Here is a 19586-nt window from a genome sequence, read left to right as displayed (position 1 = left end):
CACTAACCCACCCCCTTTTTCTATTTTTATTCATACCCTGTTATACAGAATAATTCCTAAGTCCAAAAGAGGCCTGTGGAACATACTGCTCAACATTTACAAGGTTTTTTTTCTGGTTTTGTTTGATTACATCAATGCCTCATCCCTGGAAATGCTCAAGGCCAGGATGAACAGGGATTTCAGTAACCTGGTCTAACAGAAGGTGTCCCTGCCCATGGCAGAGGGTTGGATAATGGCTTCAAACTTCCAGCACACACCAGATCATTCCACAGGGCCCCCAAATTACGCACAAACAGATATTACACACTGAGCTGTCTTTAGGTAAAGAGTTCCAGGGAAGCTGCTGTTTACACTGCAAATGCTTCCGCTTTTTTCTTAGTTTTACTGAATGTCTTCAATGCAAAATACCTTTCCAGCTTTCTACAGGGGTGGTTCTTCCATAGTATTTATCTTATGCAATATATATGCTTATGGCAGAGACTTAACATTAAGATCAACTTAAACTACTTTGAACACCCAATACATAGCAATTCTGCCAATCCTCCATGAAGCTGAACACTGTAGTGTAAAGCCATGTCAGACACGTGACATTTAAAAAGCTCCCAAAAAGACAGCTCAACAAAAACCTTTCAGATAGGTGGCCAACTTGAAATTACGAAATAAAAATAGTATTTTTGATACAAATATTAGACGGAAATCTAGAACAGATTCATAACAAAGGACAAGAAAGAATAACTATACTAGCAGCCTAAAGTGCACATCACCAAACCTATTATGAGACTTCTACTCTGCCATATTTTTGCCAAGATTACGTAAAACATCCTTACTGATTAAGAGGCCAACCCACAGTGCACACAGACAACAAAAGCTGTTGAGTAGCTGAACAGGAAACTACGAGAAGCACAACAGAACTGTTTTGTACCCTAAGCACCAACAATTTTCTGTAACACTAAAAGAAAACAAGACATTTGTTTGATTAAAGCTGCTTTTGAGTAGATGCATCTTCTCATACCTCCTGGAAGCATCAGAGAACCAGAGGTTCACTTACTACCAAACTGGTTAATGAAAGTTGCTGCTCCCAAGTAATTCAAAGTCAACAGGTGCTGTGTTTTGATAAGAGGCAAGGTTTTCTGAGGGCCACACGGAAGAGTAGCACAACTGAAAATTTCACAAAATACTCCAAAACATCCAGGCTCCTTAAGCTGTCCAAATAAAGAAGGTATAAGGCACTTAGGCAACCAATTTTAAGTTCTAACATATATTTATATGGCTACAATCTCAAAAGTGCATCTACCTCCAGTGAGCACTTAACAATTTTCACTGTGTTAAAATAGAGTGCTTTAAAACCAACCAAAACTTTTGCAGGGAAGTGAATAATTCTTCAACTGCAGTATTTTTGGCTTCTTAACTCATTCTCAGACTGAGCAGTACTGTACTACTGCACTCTATGACTCCTAGTACATCCAAATATTCTAACAAGATCAAATTTCTCAGTTTAGTTGGCTTGGCTCAGCAATCACTCGGGATCTTAAGGCTCTTGTGCTTTATTTCCTTTGAGCTTTGTATTGTAGTTTGAGAAGCAATCCTAGCAGCACTGAGAACGCTGTCAATGACAGAAAAGAGCAGATTTTGAGGTGGAGTTTCTGCAGCACATTGAAGGGGCAGGGAAATACCCTCAGCCAAAGCAGAGTCCAGCCTGCTGAAAAAGCCAACTCATATTCTTTTCTTGCTTGTTTTCAACAGGAATATCAATAACCTCAAAGCCTGCACAGAGGAGAAATGAATTCTGTAGGTTTTTATCAGCAGCATGTATAAAAATTCATATATGTTATTATAGATATGTCAAAGTATGCTGGATAGTATACCTTGTCACAAGTCACCATCAAGCTTGGAAAATACTGATTTACTTAGTAAATAGTCTTTACTTAGCACAGTCTTCTGCCAACAGATGATACAGAGAAATTATTATTATTATATCATCACTGTCCACAAAGAAAAGCAGAGGAAAATGATGGACATCTTGCCCCCTGTTTCAGAACTACAGGATGGTTCATTCAAAGCCAGCTAAGGATTCTAAAAAATTGCACTTGCTCCCCCTAAAAATGAACTCTTCCATCACATAAGAAATTTGCCTCTTCTTTGCACGGGCTGTCATGATTCTCCTTCCCACCCAACCAGTTCAAGCTTTGCCCTAAGACTGGCAGAACTGTTTGTACAAGTTTTCCTAAACTACTGTCAAATGTCCTCAAGCTCAGGATTTTAATCTGTACAGCCAAATACTGGCAGAGCTACCAGGCTCACATAAATTAATGTGTTTGTACTGAAACCAGATTTCATAAGCATTGGTAACAGTCACACTGTTTGCACCATTTAAAAAGCTGAAGTGATATATTCCTACATAAACAGGGCATATAGTTTAGACTAAATAACCTTAGCAGGTTTCTCACTTTTTAAATTGTGTAAGTAGTTATCCATTCAAAAGAGTTTCTAAGAAACGTACAGCACAGCAGGGAGGGTAATAGAAGTTTGCAAAATAAAAATCTAGAAATGTGATTAAAATGTAGCATAATTTTACAAAATGGAAGAAAAAGCCCATAAAAACTTGTCCAGTGAGAGCTTCTGTAAACAGAAAATTATTTTAAAAATTTAATTAGAACAAGTGATTAAAATAATATTTCCCATACACCTTTTAGATAATTTAAATGAGATACATGAAAATGTAATTCTTAAAAAAAGTGGCTGACTGGTCCTTTACTGCTCAGAAATCAAACTGAAGAACTAATTTTCATACAAGAATTTTTTTCCATACAGGTTTAATTATCAATATGAAATAGTTTAGGTACAAATCCCATGTAGTTTGGTGAGACTCTCCACTTTCCTTTGCCACACACATTATTCTGCAACTCTCACTCTTATGATCCTTCATAAATATACCAGAAACAAAAAAGGAAGACACTAAATATATTCAGAAATTTGAAAACAAAGCTGTGAAATGAAATATGAATTGCAGTTTCTGTCTAAACATGCTTAATTTAATTGGTTCTGATTACTTAAATGCATATGACTAAACTCTTTTTTTCCTAATTTTAAATATCTACACTTCTTGTTAAGCTGGTTAGTCAGCATCCCCTTTCTGGTAGCAGTAGCAAGTGCTACAAGTGGTGTAACAGAAGTTTAGAGGAATTTAAGAGCCAAATTTCTAACCATTATTATCCTGTTCTACACAGAAAGGCTCTGTCAGTGAGTAATAACAATCCAGCTACTTCTATACAGAAGCGTGACATTAATTTGATGTGCTGCTGTTTTGAGACGTCAGCTTTCATTGCTTCATCATTTGCTCTCATTCAAAAGCTTTATTTAGTAAACTAAAAAACTTTAAATAAAATTTAAGTGCTTTCTAGGCAATATACTATTAAAAAAAGGTGTAAAACTTTGCCTTTTCTGAAGATGAAAACTGTATAATCTCTAGAGATATCTACACACAAGCAGGAACTAGGGACAATTCATCTCGCTGTATTTTGTAATGATTAATGAAACATACCTTTCCATTCTAATAGAGTCAACAAGATTGTCTTAAATGTGTTAACAAGAATTGGAACACTGGAATCCACAGGCCTCGAATCAAGTAAAATTTCCATAAATGAATTTTCTACATTTTAATCAATATTCTTTCTGCTGATGTGTTTTCTTTAGAAATCTCAATTATCTTCACTTTTCTGTTTATTACCAAGAAATCTGAAACAGAGCATCTCTCCTACACAAATGTCTTAAAAGTAAAAAAAAAAAAACCAAACCAAACAAAAACCTAGACTAAATTTCTGTTTGACAAATTATGGGGTTTTAACACCATCTTAATGTGATCCTAAGGAATTCCATGGAACATAACTCATTTATACATAGTATCATCTATATGAAGAAAATTATTTCATATGTATGTACATACACATGGACACTGCACCTATTAAAAGTGGGGCTGAGGAAATTCCAGAAGTCACTCTAACAGAATTTGCAGGAAACAGTTTTATTTTGTGTTATTGTAGAGCTGATATCACAAACATTCCTCCCACCCCCAGCAACTGCTAAGTAACAATCCCCTTCTGCAGAGCATTTACTTTCATTTTGTTTCCTCCAGAATACGGAAGATTCATTTGCCACACAAAATATTAATTTCTCAAGGATTTCGTTTTCAGTAACACTACATGGAAAAACTGAAGTTGTCCCAGTAATTCTGCTCAGAAGTTTCCAGCATTATGAATTCTTTTCCCTCATGATCCAGTACCCTTTGAACTAAATGTTGGCCTTTTGGTTTTGCCTTTTTTTTTCCCCCTCCTGAGCAGGCAAGAAGAAACTAGGTGATACCAACACAGTCTGATCTTCTCAAAGTGGGTGCTACAACCAGAGATGAAACTACTTAGTTCTTATACAATTAATTGAACAGCTGATAGTACCAAAAAAAACCCCAAACGAACATAGAGCCGGAATTTTTAGACTCCTCATTCCACTACAAATAACTAGCTTTTGCAAAGAAAGGTGCTGACATGACACACAACTTCTCTGTATCCCAGCATAAAACAACAGTGAAAAAGCCCAAGGTTTCAAGTATATGTCAGTCCGCTTCAAAATCCACCTTGAATTTTTTTGCGCTTTTAAACTCTGCATAACTTCAAGGAGAGCCAGGGAATAGTAAAACTAACTTCCTTCAGTGTATTTTTTTAGTTCCTCCCTTGCTACAGGGAAGCACATGTGTCTTTTACTTATCTGTCTACAGCAGGTGAACATACATTTAAAGAAATTGCTGTTATCAATGATTTCGGCTGTTTTCTAAGGATGTTGTCTTTGGACAACATGCATTTAAACTACCTGTAGATTTCTACAATTGCCTAAAAGCTGGAAAAACCAGCTAACTCTAAAAAAACACAACTACTTTTAACTCAGTAAGCATCACTTCTAATTCACTAAGAGTTGCAGCCTAGCTTTGGACATTAATATCTCATTAAGTGCTGGCTAGCATAGTCCTCCAAAGGAAGTAAAAACAGTCTAAAATAACATCAAAGACTTTATACCAATGACAGTAAACAAAAGTAAAAAATAAAATTAAGCAGGCTATTTAGAATTGAAATTGAAGCAACAAAAGGTTTTTAACAAAAATTAGTTCAAAGATTGCTATTGATACATCTGTGCTTCAATGGATTTAAAGCCAAATACTTCAACTTTTTCATTTAAGGAGCCAAAAATTTCAGAGCAGTTACATGTAAAAGCCACTATCAGTACATGAACAGACACTATGTACGGCAGGCAAAAGCAGAAATTGTGAATAGAAACAACCCACATTTGAATTATCACTAAAAAAATATCAGACAGTGATTTTATGAGCAAAATCTCTGGTGAGCTGTCTAAATTCCAGGTTATTCATCTTCACACAAAATAAAGTATTCCCTGAAATCATTTACCCAGCTACAGGCTTCCCTTCACTATTTATCCACTTTGCTTTTCACCTCATCTTTACACAGAAGAGAAAAAAGCTTTCACATAACTCTTCACAAAGACACACAAGGGCCTTCTTCACCCTGACTTTAATGTCATGGTACCAAGTCAAGGTAGCTCAGAAAGCTAAATGCAGCTCCTCTGTGCAATACAGCAGTGTCATATTTTCAAAACCACCAATTTTAAATCACATTTAAAAAAAGGCAAACAGCATCCTAAACCCACAGATAAGAACTTAGATTAAGCAAAAGAACTAACACTAACTCACATTTTTATTTTCTTGACACCATGAATAATGCAAGGAAATTAATAAGAACTTATCAAGAAATTTGCTGCAAATGCAAAAGGCTTGAAAGCCTATACACAGCCTTTTTTAGCCAAGTTTGGCTTGAAGGCCTATATGCAGCCTTTTTTAGCCAGGTTTTCTGGCTCCCACCACCTGGATGTCACACAAAACTCTCCTAGAATGCCTAAAACAAGTTTTAACTTTAGGACAAAATTCCACAACTACACAATAACCGTGTTTAGAACAAGGCCTCACTCACAATCTCATCTAGAACCTGGAGCACATGGGAATGAATGCAAAAAACCTCCAGCTGGCTCCATACACCACCAGCTCAGGTCTCTGGCTCCCACTGCAGTGCTCCAAGGCCACTTCCAGCCCACACCCCCTCTGGAAGCAGCACTACTGTTCAGGTTTATGCTGCTGCCAGTAACTCCTCACAGACCTGAATGGACTCTGTGCAGAGCCACTGCTGCACAAGCACACACTGAAGTTTATCTATATATATGTAAATAAGATAATGCACAGTTGACCACATGCCATTTGTTTCCTGTAATATCAAACCAGGCTCTCCCTATGCTAATTACTGAATAAGCACTAAAGTATGAAGGACTCTGCTTCAAAGAACTTTAAGACATAGTACAAAGACTGATACAAGAAGAAACTAAATTGGTAAAGTGAGATAAGGCAGTCATTCACATGAAGACATTCTACAATGCTTGCCAGGTATTTGGAGACATCAAGGCAGGTGGAACTATAAAGGAGTATGTTGGACAGCACAAGGACATTGGTGAAGATATTTAATAAAGACACAACTAACACAAAGTCCATGTGCAGGAGGTAGCAGCTCACCACCTGACACCACATGAGACAATATGCAGTGGGGGGAAACTGGTCAAGTTCCTCACTGGCTGAAACCATCACCTGCAGTTTGAAATGCTGCTGAAAAGGTCAGAAACTGTGCAGACACACAGAAACAGCACATGTGACTGGAAGGAGTGATTAAGAAAAAGTCTCTAAAGAACAGAAGTCACACAGAACAAACGTGCTTGCACAGTCAGGTGACTGCAATAACTCTCCTTTTCCCTGCCCTGATGACAGGTCACATTAAGCTGCCTATTCCATGCACTACATGCTGGAAAATACTAAAAATACAACCCAAGTATCTGCAAAATTCAGCGCTGTAATTTTCCTCTCTCTATCTAGGGAAGTGCTTTAAAGCATATCACCAAAAATTTCTCAGTGCTTTTCTTTTGGTCCAAGTACATGAAACCACATGCAATACATCACAAAATACTCTTTTTCAGCTACCTCAAATCAAAGAGAGGGGAAAGACAGACATATTTCCTCTTTCCAGCCATGTCTGCTATCCAAACTGACAGTCACAAGCAGGCAGGCAATAAGGTGATAGCTCACTAATCAAGTTGCAAGACATTTTATTTTTTTAACAGAAAAAAAGGCCCAACCTTACAATTCACTCAAAAAACTTACAGTATTTGCCCCATCTCATACAACACTACTGTGACAGAAAAATTTCTCCAGGAACTTATTGAACAAGATTTTTTAACAGGGAACAGATTTTCCAAAACAGGAATCAAATTTCCTCCCCCTCAGCTCTCCTCTAGGCACAACGGAAAATCCTGCCAGTCTAAGATTTCTTCTCCTAGTTTGTGAGGCTTGGAAAGTTTTAGCTATTTGCAAGTTTAAGAAGCTGCTTAAATCATACATTCAACAACCATAATCTGGGTTTCTAGTTTGGTGGAGCTAAATGCTACTGGAACTAATTGATGACAATGGCAAACTCAAAATTAAACCAGAGCAAACCCAAGCATGGAAAGATTATACTTAAAAAAAGTTGTTAGAGAACTTGTTGCTTGCAGAAACAGAAATAAATGATCTTCCAAACAGCTTCAAAGGGATGTTACCTTTACTGGGAGAACACCCCCATCAATCAGCTAAGATAAAACTTGAGCTATTACAATGAAAAACTAACAAAGTACTTGTGTGTTGTATAGGTGATTAACACTTGAAAAAGTCTTAAAAATCTGTTGATGAAAATTTGTTTGAAATCACTTAAAAATTGCTATATTTCACAACTACACTTTTAAGCTGAAGTAAAAGTTGCAAAAAAAGATTGGAAATAAAAAAATGGACTGCAAGCATATTTAGATTTCTAGGGACAGTTTAAGTAAAATTTATAAAAGGAAGAACTAATGATTGAGGAAATGCAATTCCCACTGTAAGGTCAGGAAACAGATTACGTTGTTTTCAATTTGAATGAAGAGATTATGTTCATTGTTTCAAGGAATGGCTACATAACTGTGAGGTCTCATATGGGAAAATGATTTCCCAATTTGTATTGCACAAACATATTAGTCTATCTTATTTGAACAACAAACAAAATCATCTTATTAAAAAAACCAAGGCAGAATTTTTGCTAGGAATTGTCCATTTCATCCTGTTAAGTATTTGCACATTTTGCTGGTTTAATAGCATCTATACATTTTCTCATGGCTATATTAGTTCTAACAGACCCCCATGGAAGTCAGGATGGATACTTACAAATATACAGCTTCTCCTCCAGACCACAGAATTACCAAAAAGCTCTTGAACTCAGTAAGACTCTTTCCTTTGTTCTCTCCTCTTCCCCTCCAAGAAAGGGTTTTTCTTTGTTACAGCAGCTACTCACAAAACTTTGAGATGTTTGTCAATTCTAACACAAATGAGTTGCAGCAACTGCAGTTCAATTGAAACTTTGGGTAAAGACACAATTTATGTTCTTTTGTTTATAGCACCACTACGCTTTGGACTTTTGGAAAAGGCTGCAATAGCCAAAGCTTTTCTCTGTCAGTCTTGCCTATCACCTCTTGCTTCTTCAAAAGCAAGACACAAAAACACCCAGGTCATGTTAAAATTCACAACCTAAAGTATTCAGATTAAACTAATGAAGTGTTTAACTACCTTTGCCATGAGGGAGGGAAGTAGATGGAGGTGAATAGGAAAAGACAGGATAAGTAGCCTGGGCAGTATCACACTGCTGTAGCTGCTTGCTTCAGCATGTGGAAGAACATCTGCAAGTAGTCTGACATCCTAGAAAATATATCCTGACTTTACAAAAAACTTCTCTGTAAATCCAAATATTACATACTGATTGATGATCACTAAACCTTTCTATCCTAAATAATTCTTCATTCCTGAAATTATGTGAATTTATGACAAACAGATCACTAACCTATTTGCAGCCCCATGGGGATGTGAACAAAAGGACGATGCCACAGCACACAGCAGTCTTCCTCAAATGCTCTGCTACCAGAGACTGAAATGCTTTTTTGATGTTGAGGGGAAAAAAAAAATGTCAAAGCCTCAAGTGAAATAGCTTTCATACTTAGTTTGTTATCCTTTATATTTCTTTTCACTATTCAATATTTTAAAGAAAGATTAATGACAGTCAGGGATGATTATCTCTAGGTTAAGGAGTTTATACTTAACCTTGTCAGTGACTGGATGGTCACTACTGTTTCAATATGGAAGATGCCAATGGTGGTGTCCCAACTCAAATTAACTGTGCTGGCTTTGACATCTTGTACTGAGGAGTTCTGCATGCATGAGTATTCAACTGAGTGTCCAAAGGTTTTTGGCTATTACCTCTCATGCAAAGCATGCTCCTCTACCCTCTGCTCTCTTCTATGCTGCAAATTATTGTTTAGAGACTTCCCCTCTGCCTGCAAAATAGTTCAAGTCTCTGAAGTGTTGACCATTAGTAACCGTTGTCTACCACTTCAATTTTTATTGTGCAGCTGAAGCAGATATAGATGAACACATCAGACTGAGAATAATAACAACTGGCATGTTTCTGTGCCTCTTATGCTGAAATGTTCTGTAAGACAATGATGTTAGTTCTGAGCCAGTGGCTGGTTAATGTGGACACGAATGTGTCAAGTGGACACTTAGCAAAAGAATTTTCCATTTCAACCAAGTGTTGAATCCACTTGTGGTGTGCTTGAATTTCCTCTTCTTTTAAATATTTGTGCCACCTGGAGTTCTTTCATTAGTCTTGGTAATTCCAAATTTAGGTACACTAAGCCTCAATACTACCATGGATCTCCAGGATAACTCACTTGATCTTTCTCTGAGCAATCAAAGGCCTACAATGCTACTGTGAATTAACTTAGAATATTTCAGCTGGAAGGAATAATCTAATCCAACTACTTGATCACTTCAGAGCTGACCAAAAGTTAAAGCATCTTATTAATGGCATGAACTGCCTTCCAACTATTGACACTTCAGTGATAATTCCCACAGTTCATCCCTAATAACTCCTTATCAGGGACACTGAGAAGTAACTCTTCAGTCTTGAACCACAGTAAAAATTATATGTCCTAGTAGACGAGTAATTATCTTTACTAAAGACATTGTCTGCCTTATGTTCAGTTCTTCTGAAGTTATTTCAGATGGCTTTCAGAAGACCAACATAATGTTTCGGTAGTCTTCCCAGGAATTAATTTCTTGCAGTTAATGAAGTATATTTATCAACTTCTTATTTTCCTACAGAGATTCTTTAGCATTTTAACTAATTTGAAGATTCTTCACAATCCATTAGTGACTCCAACCAAGTTGGTCTGTTTGTCTTACTGCTCGCAACAGCAACTCTTTCAACTCACTTCTAAGTATCACTTAGCGTCATTCAGAAAGTATCAGGTATCTTCTAGTATGAAAGTGGATATAAGGTTTTTCCACATTCTCTAGTAACTTGAAATTAACAATTAAGGCCTCAGGCTCATGGGACTTACTTGACAGAAGACAATCCCTGTGGAATCCTCTGAATCCTTCCCCCTCAAGAAAACCCCCAGAGCACTGCCTTGGAGAGACTTACCATAGAGTTTTCCCAACCTGGGCGGACAGAGAGGACTCCCCCATGGACTCTTGCTTAACACCGATCCATCCCAGTTCCTTTCCCCAAACTTCCCCTGGTTTCTCTTCTCCCTGTTTCCTCACTGGTTGTGGTACCTCTGGTGGCCAGCCCAGTCTCCCCTGTAAGCCACTGCCCTTTGCACTGCCCCTCTGTCCCCCCTACTTAACCTTGTTGTCTTTGTCCGTGCTCCCTCTGGCGCTGTAGATGCAATAAACCCTCGCTGGAGTACATCATACAAGGATCCTTCCTGTCTCTCCTCTGCTGAGCTGTCTGGGCCCGTGTGTGTGCAAGGGCTTGAAATGGCTGCTCTTGTGGCTTTACTCTGAGCAGCTTCTGAAGGAGACACTTCAAAGAAGGCTGCAGCACTTCTACCACCCTGCAACATATCCCTGAAAAACTGCATGGAGCACAATGCTAAGGAGAAGTTCTTGGGGTTTTGGTGGAGAGCTGGGGTTGTTCAGCCTGGACAAGAGAAGGCTCTGAGGAGACCTTAGTGCACCTTCCAGTACCCAGAGGGGTTACAGGAAAGCTGGACCAAGGCAGGGAGGGATAGGGCAAGGGTAAGAGAGCCTCTGCCAGAAACCTGGCAGAGAGCAGGTTTACAGCAGGTATTTGGAAGAAATTTTTTACCATGAGGATGGGGAGGCACTGCTGGCATCAGCTGCCCAGGGAAGCTGTGGATGCCTTATCCTTGGAAGTGTTCAAGGCTAGGCTGGATGGGGCTTTGAGCAACCTGATATAAGGGAATGTGTTCCTGCCCATGGCAGGGTGGAGGGCTTGGAACTGGATGATCTTTAAGGTCCCTTCCAACCCAAACCATTCAGTGATTCTTTGAACATCAGACATTACAAGATACTTATCTACTATATTTGCTTCCATTAGTTTTCTTTTCATTTTTTCTTTGAATGCGCAAAAAATTTCTATTTTTAGTATTTTAACCTATGCAGTCTGTGTAGTAGACACAGAACATAATCCTAGCTAAACTCCTTCCACTGTTTGCATAAATACAGATTTTAGAAAACCCATTTCTTTGGTACATCTAACTCTATAGTTTTCAAAAACAAAACTCCCCAAAACAACAACAAAAACAACAAACAAACACCCCTCCCCCAAAAAAACCCCAAACCCAGAAAAACCAGAAACACCTCGAACAAAACAGTAACCTTCATCTTAACTAAATCCCAAAGAACACTGGTACACAGAATTCAAAAAATTGAAATGGAGAAGTCCCCTGATCTGTCCTTGATTTCTGCTGGTTTATATTGCTACTGAAGAAGGAGAGCAAATCAGTCAAAAAATGGCACAACAGTAAGATGATGATGACAGTAAGGTGAAAACTGCTATTCCCACATGGATAATGCACAGCAAAGAGCAGCTTCCCCTTCACCAAATCTTCATAATGCACAGAACCAGTGAAGCACTTCAAAAATTAAGAGTAGCTCCTCTGCATCCCCCATTCAAGTTACCAGAAAACACATATGAGGTTCATGACAGTCACCTGGCAAGAGGAATCCAGAAGTATTTGGATGGACCTAACTGAACTAAGCAAAGCTTCTGATAAAGGCATGGCTCTGATCACTAGGGATGGAAAGCAGATGGCAGAAGGGAGATGCAACTGTTATTCAGCACTTACTTCTCTGGGAATAGTTTTACCTACACAACCTATCAGCCTTGAGAAATGCTAGTGAAAATCAGAACCATTACTTCTGCAACTTCCACTAGTGAGGAAAAACTCATCATTTTCATTCTCAGGAAGTGTATCCAAATGGACAAATAAAATATTGTCAAACTTTAGATTTACGAAACTGCTTTATAGCTTCTGCACAAGTAATAAAGAGTGTGATACAGCATGAAGCAGGACATCAGATAAAAGGTTTTCTATTTTGCTATGTAGGTCAATATAAGAGGAAGAAAATAGTAAAAGGGAAAGCCAAAAACAAAATGCCAGAAGAAATCAAAGAATGAGAAAGAACAGGTGAAGAAGAAGATGAAGACACAACAGGCATTCCTGCTTATAAGGTCAGCAAATTTTGCTTATTTACATTTGCTCCAATACTTACTACATTTTTATGTACAGTCCCTACATACTTGGGACAGTGCAAGAAGCTCCTTGTGGACCTAAACTGCGCCACGCTACCAGAATCCTGGGGGAGAAAGCAATTCCTACCTTCAAATCCAAACAAAAGTTTTTAAAAGAAACTTGGGAAGCTGTGTCAAACATTTGAGGGCAAAAGACTTAAAACTGGATTTTGTTTTTCTTCTTGGTTACCAAAAGGAGAGTTACATTTTAAACTACACTTAATTCGATTTCTATTTCACCTGAATAAAACATTCTTATCTCTAAGTGCAACAACTAAGACTCAGTACTAAATGCATATTACTTCTCATAAAGCCTACCAGGAGAGAATGCTTTTTCAAACTGAACCAATTGCTTTGCATAAATTCAAAACTAATTATTTTATCATGTTCTGATAAAAAACAGGCACTCAGAGAAATATGATATGCTTATGCAAGTTAAAAAATGGTTCCAACTGAACATTTCAAAATTATTTTATGCAGTTAAATGTATAACTGCTTTAACAAAATGAATGGTAAGTTTTAGGTTGTATTATTACAGCATTGAAAAATCAGCTTAATTCACACATATTGTTCTTAAAGATGTGGATTTGACACAACACACAGCAACTGTTTCAATGAAAAACAAATCTACGACCTACTGGATGACTTATATGAACCCCATCTCCTGTGGGCCAGCAGGGTTTGCCAGACACAGCTGCCCTCCAGCCTGCTGCTGGAAGAAATTCCAGCTGTGGCATGGAGAACCTTCACTGAGAGGTAGCTGGGCACTGGAAGCAGCTGACACCAGAGTTACAGGGATGGTGTGAGGAGTGTTTCCACCTGAACTGGGCCCTGATGTTACTGCAGCTACTGCTTCAGGTGGGGCAACCCCTACTCCAACCCCACTGGCTTCCACACCAATGCATCATTCCCCTGATCTCCAGCCAGGACACTTCATCCATGCCTAGGACACAAAAAATGCTCATTCCACACAGAAAGCTAAAAAGAAAAACTTTTAATAACAAAAAAGGCTCTCCTACGTATCTTAAAATATATAGCTCTAATAAATTAGGACTAGAAAAAAACAAAAGAAGTCCAAGCAATACAAGAACAATACTTATTAGGAAATATGTTTACTGATTTAAACTTTAAATATTAAATGCCACTGCCAAACTACGACTCTACAAGCAAAAAAAAGCACCACAGAGGTTTTTACAAAATAGTATATTAAAATGGTAGAGCTCCATACATTATAAATGCTTGCCCACGTATTTCCTTGCTAAAAAAATCAAAATACAATTTTCAATCACAAAGGCAGCAGTTTCTTTTACATTATTACTCATGATGTGTAAAACCACTAATTCTGTTATACTGCTATGTCTGATTCTATAATTAGGAGACTATGTATCAAAGTAGCAGAGAAAACTAACTTTTCTATGGGAACTACATCTCACTCTTAAACCCCAGTCTCAATTGTTCTTTCAAATGTGTTAAGCCACACAACATTCTAACATAGTAATTGACATTAAAGGTCTCTAACCCACACAACAGTACATGTGGGGGTCTTCACAAAACAAAGATTTCAGACTCAGATTAAAATTAAATTCAACAGCTCACTTGTGAAACATTTAAGACATAGCTTAAAACAATTATAAATGACAGCAGCAAAACACTCTGGTATCGACAAAATCTTGTCAGGAAAAAACACCTATCCCTGCCTGAACACCCACACTTAATGATCTCCACACATTCCTAATCTTCCATAACTGATCTATTATCAGCCTCTTGGTATCTGAATGGACATAAATAAAGCACAAAATACCACCTACAATCTCAGATAAGTACTTCTTAAGGGAGAAAAAAAATTCAACTCTTAGAAATGTCTTATTTTTCATGCTAAAGGAAAATGGCAAGTCCAATTAAAATCTAACATATGTGGATAGATATTTAATCAGACTACAACACTTAGATCCCAAATATAGACAAAATAAACCAGTCCTTTAATCCCTCTACACAGTTCTACCATATTCACGGAGTCTTACAGACTACCAAATGTCACATCTTTAAGGAAAAATATAATATATAGACAGTTATATGGTAGGAGTATTTTTCTAATCTTGAACAATCTTGGTTTTGTGAGTAATGCAAGATCTAAACCTACTTTGTCTTATCAGCACTGTTACAGTATTTTTTTGCTTATTGTCAAAATACCGTAGTAACATAAGCTCTGCAACTTCTTCAGACTATGTGAATAACTCATCATTGTACCATGCCAGAACTAAAATTTAAGCAATATATATCATAGAGGAGACAAGCAGAAGATACTTGAAATATAGGAGTCAAGCTAGACTTATTTTTAGATCAACTACACAAAGTCATTTCCAGCAAGTCTAGCTTTGTATTTAATCAATACACACATGTGAAGAGTTACAGAATTAATGCAGCTTTTAAAAACTCACTTCCTTTTTGAAGAGATTTATGATCTAATTCTACATGAAACTTTCCTATCAGCCATGCAAAATGACCATATGACTAGTTCAATCCATCACCCAAAATTCTTCCTAAAAAAACATGGATGAAACCTAAGAGCAAAGTTATGAACACATAGATCTGACATGACTCCACTTACTTCCACTAGGATTTACATACTGAAAGCATTATTTGGAAAGACAGACAACCAGATCTATTACCTGTAACTGAGACTTTTGCCAACACCTCAGTGAAGCAAGAGGCAACCTATCCTGGAGTTATATGAAAAATTAGATTAAAAATAATCACAACTACAAAATGTAAACCAGATTATTTAGTCCAAGGTACACAAATATTTGGTGTCAAAAAATAAGCCTGCTAGAAAGGCCGCAGATGTGTTTTCAGCATAGCCTGCAGAGGACAGCAGATCACATCACCACTCAAGTTTAGTGCAAAGAGATGCATATACAGAGAACTGGCAAAAAAATCTAGTGTGGCTCATTACTGAGATGTTTTTGCTATGGAGTTAGGCATTTTCTTCTTAACTCCTAAGATGGTTGTCATAACCTCCTCAGATGTATTTCTTCTACATACCTACAACTGTTCTTAAATAACCATGTTTAGAAAAAGTATCTGTTAAGCAATAATGAAATATAATCTTTAGAGAAAAGTAGTCTTTATTTGTAAGCTAAACATTTCACATATCAGCTCTTGACTACTATTCTAAAAGCCACAGCAGGTACTCTGAGTGAAATCCAAACTAAATCTTGCTGTAAAGTTTCAGCATGCAAGCCATTGTATAAACTCTATATAACTTGTTTGAAATGACATGAAGCAGCTAGAACTGAATTCTTCACATGTTTTGATGCAATTTAAAATGCTTTTCTACTATACAACTGTGAAGTGACTCCAACTTCATTACTTAGCAACACTACACAATTGGTATTATTTGTTACAGGAGCTTTTAAAGGAAAGATTTCTTTCCTCATTGCCAAGACAAAGGCCTGGGCACTGGCTTATGTGCAACAAGCAAGACAACAGTTATGTTATGGGTGGGGAAATCCCAATTAAATGAGGCAAACATTTTCACCTGAATTACTCGAAAAGAAAGAAGATTGATAACTCTCTTCCATGCCTACACTTTTGATACACACAATGAGAAGCACTTACACACCATGTCTACTGTCTTATGTTGTTTCCTCTGTAGAGATTCTATCAAACTTTGTAAAAAGAAAATACAATGTACTAATGCTCATTTTACAGGAGATTCTCAACAAAGAATTTAACATTCAAGAGAATTTAGGTTTCTTCTTAGTGCAATAGACAGCTGATTTTCATATCATTCCACATTCAAAAAAAAGCAGGAAGACATACAAGCAGGAATTCAAACCTTCTACTGGCTTACTTGCCTCTGTGTATAAAAACTTGGTCTAATAATTTGGGGATTTTGGAAACCAGTGTACAAAGAAAAAGATGAAATTATCAAGGAGAATGTTTCTACACATGCTGATTATTCAGAGCACACTCAAATATCACTAAATGAAGGAGAGGGGGCAATATCTAGAAGGGCAAGAACTAGAAAGTGCTGTTTAAAAATCAGATCTAGTTCACAGTTTCAGCAAGCTGATGTTCTGTTAACACCCTTGCCCTAAACATGTGCAACATCTGGCCCACCGAGAGCATTGCAGAGGAACACCCAAGGAAAACAGCTACATAAAGCCTTCAGTGTACTCCACAATCCACTGTAAGATTTAATATAAACTGTCATAACAAGAGGTATCTTCTCATAAAAAGGCAGGCGAGTCCAGCTCCTTGCACTATTAGCTCAATCACGATACCAGATACAATTACAATTGCCTCAGCGCTGTGCCAACATCCCTAACACAGAAGATTTTTTACTACAAAGTGACACTCAAGGAAAAAATAAAAACAAACCATTGTTATTAATGCAGAAAAAAGAGTATTCAAATAACATGGGCTTTCCTATGCACACCATCCACATTATAAACTGCAGAATGTGCATTATCAAGCAGTTTCTCACATGCATTTGCCTACTAACCATTCTGCTGGGCCAAATTCCAAATTTTCAACTCTGAACACTTCAGAAAACTGTCAGGTGATTTGGTGTCATTTCCACCCATATAACCCAAACTACACCACCACTAAATTAGCATTTCCCTTTTAATGTGAGTTTCCTTCTCCCACTTCCCTAGCATATTTATACTCGTGTTGACACAGAGTTTTGAGCAAATCAGGCAACATTTGCCTCAGCTTCTCAACAAAACTGCGACTGTTGTTAACATCTGGTTCTAAACCTAGACGTGACTAAATATAACACAAAACTATGCTTTATGTGTAAAAACGGTAACATGGCATAGTTATTATATTTCAAATGCATTCATATCCCACATACCTGAAGAGCTACACCATCAGCTCACTGAAACTATGAAGGCCTGATATCTCGGTGGAAATGCAACAAAGAGAAAGTAAAATAAACCTCAAACTATTTCTTTAACATGCAGCATATATAGGGAATATTAGGCGAATTAAAAGTTTTACTGATTCACATTGCTCATACACATCTAATTGCTCAGAAAAAAGCATCCCGAAATCGGGTGATAAGAACCTCTTTATCACATCTCAAACACGCTACACATTTTGGTATTAAGCCATCTTGCTACAAACTGTAAACGAGAAGAATATAAACCGTCCCAAAATATTTTCTCTCAAAGAAATAAGGTCTGACCTTAGGAAATACACGAAAGAAAACAATGCCAAAACAAAACCCAAAAATCTTTGCACAATAACTGCCACGGAGATTAACCCCAAACTGTTCGCTGTACGCACGATCCACTCAGGACAGGAGGCATTTTCCTCAACTTTTTGTTTTTGTGGTCTGCACGGGCAGGTTTGAAGCAGAATCAAACCCTAGCGCTTCATTGTGTGCCACCAGCTACTAAAGGCATTCGGCCTTCTCGCTGCACTCTCAGGAAGCGGTTATTATCTTTAAGAGCACTAAAAAAATAACACAAGTTTTTCGTACGTTCGAACAAAGCCCGTGTGATCCCAGCCACGCAATGGCCCGTGGGGTCCGAGCGCCGCCCCCGTCTCCGCTCCCCCCGAGCCGGAGCCCATTGTAGCCCCGGTGCTGCGTCCGCCCCCGTCTGCCCCGGGCCCCCGAAGCTCCCCCGAGCACCAACGCGGCCCCGCACACCCCGCCGGGCCGGGGTCGGCTCCCCCCGAGCCTCTCCGAGTGCACAATGCCGCCCCTCCCTCGCCCGCTTCCCCGGCGCCACCGCCCCTCACGGCGCTCGCTCTGTCCCCACCTCGGCGCCGCTCCCGGGCGGACACAAAGGCGGCGAGGCCGCCGCGCAGGCCCCGCGCCGCCCGGTGACCTGCCACAACATGGCCCCCTCCCTCTCCTCCCTCCTCCTCCTCCTCCTCCTCCCTCTCCCCTCCCTCGGCGCGCAGCCGAGCCCGCAGACAAAAGGGGGCTGGAGGAAGGGGGGCCCGCCCGCCCGCTCCGCCCGCCTGCGGCCTTCCCAGCGCGGCGCCGGCCCCCCGGGGGTACTCACGGGCTGGCTGGCGGCGATGGAGCCGGAGCGGCCGCTGGGACACGCCTGCCCGCCCGCCGGCCCCTTCCTCCTCCTCCTGCCGTTCCCGCTGGGCGCCGCTCCTTCCTGCCTCCCCTCCCGCCCGCCCGGGGCTCACAACAACATGGCGCGGAGGGACAGGGACAGCGAGAGCGCGGCTGAACCTCCCCGGCCGCTCCCCCCGGCCGCCGCCGCCGCTCGGCCCGCCCGCCCCGGCCCCGCCGCGCCTGCGCGCCCCGGCCCGGCCCGCGGGGAGGCGGAGGGAGGAGGCGGCGGCCCCCGGCCCCTTCCGCCGCGCATGCGCCGCCCGCCGCCCCTCAGTGCGGGCACCGCGGCAGGGGAACGTCCCTATCCCTGCCCTTCCCGCCGCCAGACAGCGTTAGTGTCGGGCTCTGTGTGTTTGTGCTCACTCTCACTTACTGTCTCCACCTCTGGGGTCCTCAGTGCAAGAAAAACAAGGAACTAATGGAGAGGGTCCAGCGGAGGCCACAAAGATGATGTGGGGTCGGGAGCATCTCCCGTATGAGAAGACACTGTGGGAGCTGGGCCTGTTCAGTCAAGAGAAAACAGAGGGGAATCTCATTAGTGCATATAAATATGTCAAAGGCAGGTGCTCAGAATCAGAATCATAGAATTTGCTGAGTTTGAAGGCACCCATCAGAATCAAGAAGTCCAACTCCTGGCCCTGCATAGGATGACATTCCAAGAGTCACCATGTGCCTTAAAATGTCCGAGTGCTTCTTGAACTCTCTTGGTGTTGTGTCCACTGTCCTGGGGAGCCTGTTCC

At 39.7% G+C, this 19586-nt stretch overlaps 1 protein-coding gene across 10 annotated transcripts in view; it reads right to left on the bottom strand.

Annotated features, from left to right (window-relative positions):
• The window catches only part of PUM2 (pumilio RNA binding family member 2), a 67682-nt gene extending 48697 nt beyond the window's left edge, over positions 1-18985 (bottom strand). For 3 of the 10 annotated variants that reach the window (XM_071440086.1, XM_071440110.1, XM_071440128.1), the window contains exon 1: positions 18533-18613. In XM_071440086.1, coding sequence (XP_071296187.1) covers positions 18533-18613 — 81 coding nt within the window. Of the gene's footprint in view, positions 1-17619; positions 17639-18532; positions 18615-18781 lie in introns of those variants that run through there. The other 7 variants (XM_071440093.1, XM_071440120.1, XM_071440136.1 and 4 more) reach the window with 6 other exon arrangements.
• Between the last annotated feature and the right edge of the window lie 601 nt (positions 18986-19586).

This window comes from Agelaius tricolor, unplaced genomic scaffold (genome assembly GCF_023055355.1).
Source record: "Agelaius tricolor isolate 1412-34295 unplaced genomic scaffold, bAgeTri1.0.p SCAF_1, whole genome shotgun sequence".
NCBI lineage: Eukaryota > Metazoa > Chordata > Aves > Passeriformes > Icteridae > Agelaius > Agelaius tricolor.
Note: the sequence above shows the minus strand (reverse complement) of the source record. Positions and strands in the feature narration are given on the sequence as shown.